Source organism: Juglans microcarpa x Juglans regia, chromosome 8S (assembly GCF_004785595.1).
Source record: "Juglans microcarpa x Juglans regia isolate MS1-56 chromosome 8S, Jm3101_v1.0, whole genome shotgun sequence".
NCBI lineage: Eukaryota > Viridiplantae > Streptophyta > Magnoliopsida > Fagales > Juglandaceae > Juglans > Juglans microcarpa x Juglans regia.
In genome coordinates this window covers 2,371,243-2,375,127 of record NC_054609.1, presented here as the reverse complement: position 1 = coordinate 2,375,127, position 3,885 = coordinate 2,371,243, and the positions used below count along the sequence as shown (strand labels likewise).

The 3,885-nt window shown below is 36.0% G+C and overlaps 1 protein-coding gene across 1 annotated transcript; it reads left to right on the top strand.

Annotated features, from left to right (window-relative positions):
* The first annotated feature begins 1,946 nt into the window (after positions 1-1,946).
* On the top strand, positions 1,947-2,448 carry LOC121244797 (transcription factor MYB77-like). Its single transcript, XM_041143003.1, is given in 2 exon segments — positions 1,947-2,210; positions 2,213-2,448. Coding segments are annotated over 2 exon segments (492 nt in total). The 5' UTR covers positions 1,947-1,954.
* The last annotated feature ends 1,437 nt before the right edge of the window (positions 2,449-3,885 follow it).

Below are 3,885 nucleotides of genomic sequence, written 5' to 3'. Positions count from 1 at the left end.
GAGCGTCAAACTGGCGCAGTAACATTTTCCTATACAAAAACCGCAAGACATGGGCACAAAGCCATCTGGCGAGAAGCAATTGGCTAGTGCGAAAAGGAGGGTTAGATCCAAGCATTATGGCAGTGTGAAAAAGAGGAAATGAAAAGATTTCTAGCATTTTCATTTGAGAAATGGACGACTTGGTTGATTTACGCTAGGTTTTGGAGAGAGAAGGTACGAGTCACGAAATCAGTTGGTTCTTTTATCTCATAGGGGTAGGTTGCGTGCTCGATTCGATTTGCCAATCATAGCGTCTTTCTTACACCCCATTCGTGGCGTTTGACTCATGACATCGATGACACATTGACAATATTGGTGGACAGTGTCAAATCATGCGTTTAATTCCACGTGAGTTTTATTATTTATTATATAATTTGAAGGCTTAGAATTGAATCAATTATTCATTATATATCTTGATTCTATTATCCTTAAATAGACTATATAAATATAAAGATCAAATCAATGTTATTTTTAACAAGTTTCTTTTTAAACTTCATCATTTCATTATTGAAAAAATATATTCACAAGTTAGTGTGTAGATTACACTTAATAAAATACTTACATGATATAATTTGATTTGAAAAATCAATTTTAAAATTTGAATCTTACAAGTAAAATATTATCATATAAGTGACATGAATGATGTATTCTACACATCGGCTTAAAAATATAATAATTATTCATTATTAGATAATATAACAGTAGTAAACAATGTGGATGAATCAAAGATAATGAACGATTCTTTATTGTGTCTCCAAACAAGTCCTTGGAGGTTTAACGAGGTTTATGGCATTGTGTCTCCAAACAAGTGCTGAACCTTTATTGTCCTTTGGCATGCAAGTTGTTGACGTTGATAGGTTTTGGATGTTGAAAAAAGGGACTCCTTCGGAGATTTACGTGTGGTAGTCGTCCCCAAATCCACATTAAAAGGTTCAGCAAAAGCCATCCCAATTCCCATATTCCATAGAGCTAGAGAGAAAATGGAGCTGAACAAAGGTACTGAGGAAATGGTGGAAGCTGAGTTTGGGCGCCCGCGTTTCATACCCAAGAAAGGAAGCATATTTCCTCGAAAGAGAAGATCGGTGAAGAAGATGGTGCTTGATTCCATACTCAAATCCATTGCCACACATCTTTGCTGTCTAAACCACCACCCCAAAAACCCAGCTGAGAATTATGCGAAGAACGTGAAGATCTTTCCCCACCAAGGTCGTTAAATCTATGCTGCCCTACCCACATGGCCATCATTACATTTCTTTTCGTCTCTCTGTTTTTGGTTATGGTTTAAGATGGTGTTTGTTTTACTTCATTTTATGGTCTCTGTTGTTACCTTAGATTCTGCTGTACTATCGATCAAAATTAACAATCCTTGAGATTGCAGATTAGTAATTGTCTAGGTTTGTTTTGTGCCAGCATCAATGTACTCGTTTTGTCAATAATATTTCTTTATCTGTTATCTTTCTCTTTCGGGTGCAAACAAGTACATAAGTGTGCTTTCTTCTCCATTTTCTATTGGGAATCCATGAATGTTTCGTACTCCTCACACGAGAAAATATCCAGTTTGGGTCAAAGATAAATGCAAAAAAAAAGTATTTTTCTATATAAAATTCTATGTGCCAAAATTATAGAGTTTTTTTCCTTGGAAAGAAAGGAATGATCAATCTACTTGGGGTTCCTCTGTTCTGTCTCGAATGAAGAATATATTTTGACCCTTTGGGAGTTGAGCAAAGGAAAACTGAAACTGAAGCATATAATGAGGCCAACAATAAGCAGCCCAGAACTCCCAGAATTCTGAAATAAGTCATTCAGACGGTAACCCAGTTGCCATAGAGGTGCCAGACTTCTCTCTCCTCACCTCATCTACCCAGTGAAAAATTTCTCTCTCTGTTTTTGATAAATTGATCGAGGTTTCACGGCTATGGAGGCGTCACAGAGAGACGTAGATCGGGTCAAGGGCCCATGGAGCCCCGAGGAGGATGAGATGTTGCGGAAGCTAGTGCAGAGCCAGGGGGCTCGGAGCTGGTCTGTGATTAGCAAGGCGATCGCGGGGAGGTCAGGCAAGTCGTGCCGGCTTCGTTGGTGCAACCAACTTTCACCGGAGGTGGAGCACCGGCCCTTCACCCTAGAGGGGGACCAGATCATTGTTAAGGCCCACGCCAAGTACGGCAACAGGTGGACACCATCGCCAGGTTGCTCAACGGCCGTACGGACAACAGGATCAAGAACCACTGGAATTCTACACTGAAGTGGAAATACTCATTGATAAGCGATGACACCGCCACCATCACTACAACTACCGCAGACGAAATTCTATCACGACCGCACAAGAAATCTGAGGGACCGCCTCCTCTTGTGACGGTTTCTAGTCGACATTACAGTCTAGCTAGGTTGCCCGTCTGGATCCAACGTTAGCGATTCGAGTCTCCCTGCAATATCCACCTTATAAGAGTATTGAACACAGTTGTGTATTGTAAAAACTGTCACACATTGTATTGCATACGTGATGAATATATATACACAGCTAATACAATCATACAATCACTTTTTATCAATTTCTAACAAATTTAAACCGAAGAAAACATGTAAATTTAGTAATTTAATTTATTATTTAACGTTTATTAACGAATAGGTTGAACTCTCTTAATAAATTAAAGCAACATGTTGAAAAACTACGATAAACAAATTAATTTGTAAAAATTAAAGTTCACATAGCATAAACATCATAGAAAATTTACCACCTAATTTCTTTTGTGCGCAAAAATATTTGTCACCCAATTATTTTTAATTGAGTATATGCAATTGTCTGACCCATCTTCTTTGGGATATACTGATTGATAGAAATGGTGTGCCGAGAACATGATCATGGAGGGATGAGTATTATGTAGAGGGAGACAGATGCGAAAAAGAGGTATAAAGTTGTGACATTTTTTTAATTAATTTATCAAATAAATTAGAAAAGTGGATGAGCTTCATCTCCTAAATTGAATAAATGCATTATTCATTATAATATAGGATATCTGAAAGCTAGCTAGCTAGCGATGATAATTAATGCATGTGGGGATCGGAATCCTCTGATCGGAATCCTCTGACCCATCAGACCCAAGAAAGGGACCATATTTCCTAGAAATTATGCCAAGATTGTGAAGATCATCTTTCCCTACCAAGGTGATCAAGTCATTAAAATATATCTGCTGCATAACCATAGATTCATGTACTCATGTAATTATGTCTGAAATAATAACCCTAATTTAATTCGTTAGTAATCAAGTAAGTAGTGTAATTAATAGAATATATTATTGTCATGATAATCATATTGTTACATAAAGAAATTAGACCCTATAACTAAATTAATTAAAGTACATTATAATTTTAGTCAATATTATATAATCATATGTACAAGCTGAAAATATCACTTTAATTGGGTCAAAGATGTTATACTTTTGCTAAAGTGGTACTTGCGCAACTAATGACCTGTCTCCAAAAGGAATCTCCACCTCATCTAATGACATTGAATTACAACTATAAAAAAAAATAATACTACATACAGTCATAGAATGTATAAATGACATGTAGTCATTTTAAAAAAGAGTAGAGTCCACTGTTAAAAAATTAATTTCTTTTCATGTAGATCTCATATTTATTTACTTTTTTTAAAGCAACTGTACGGTATTTGCACACTCACGACTGCAAGTATCATTTCTCATAAAAAAAAATCCTAACTACGTACGTACTCATGTGAACGTACCCAAAAACAAAAGCAAAAAAAGGAAAAACTTCTTTGCCATCCAAATTTTATTTTCATTTTTTTTATTTAATAATTAAAGAAATGATTTTAAATGTATTAATATA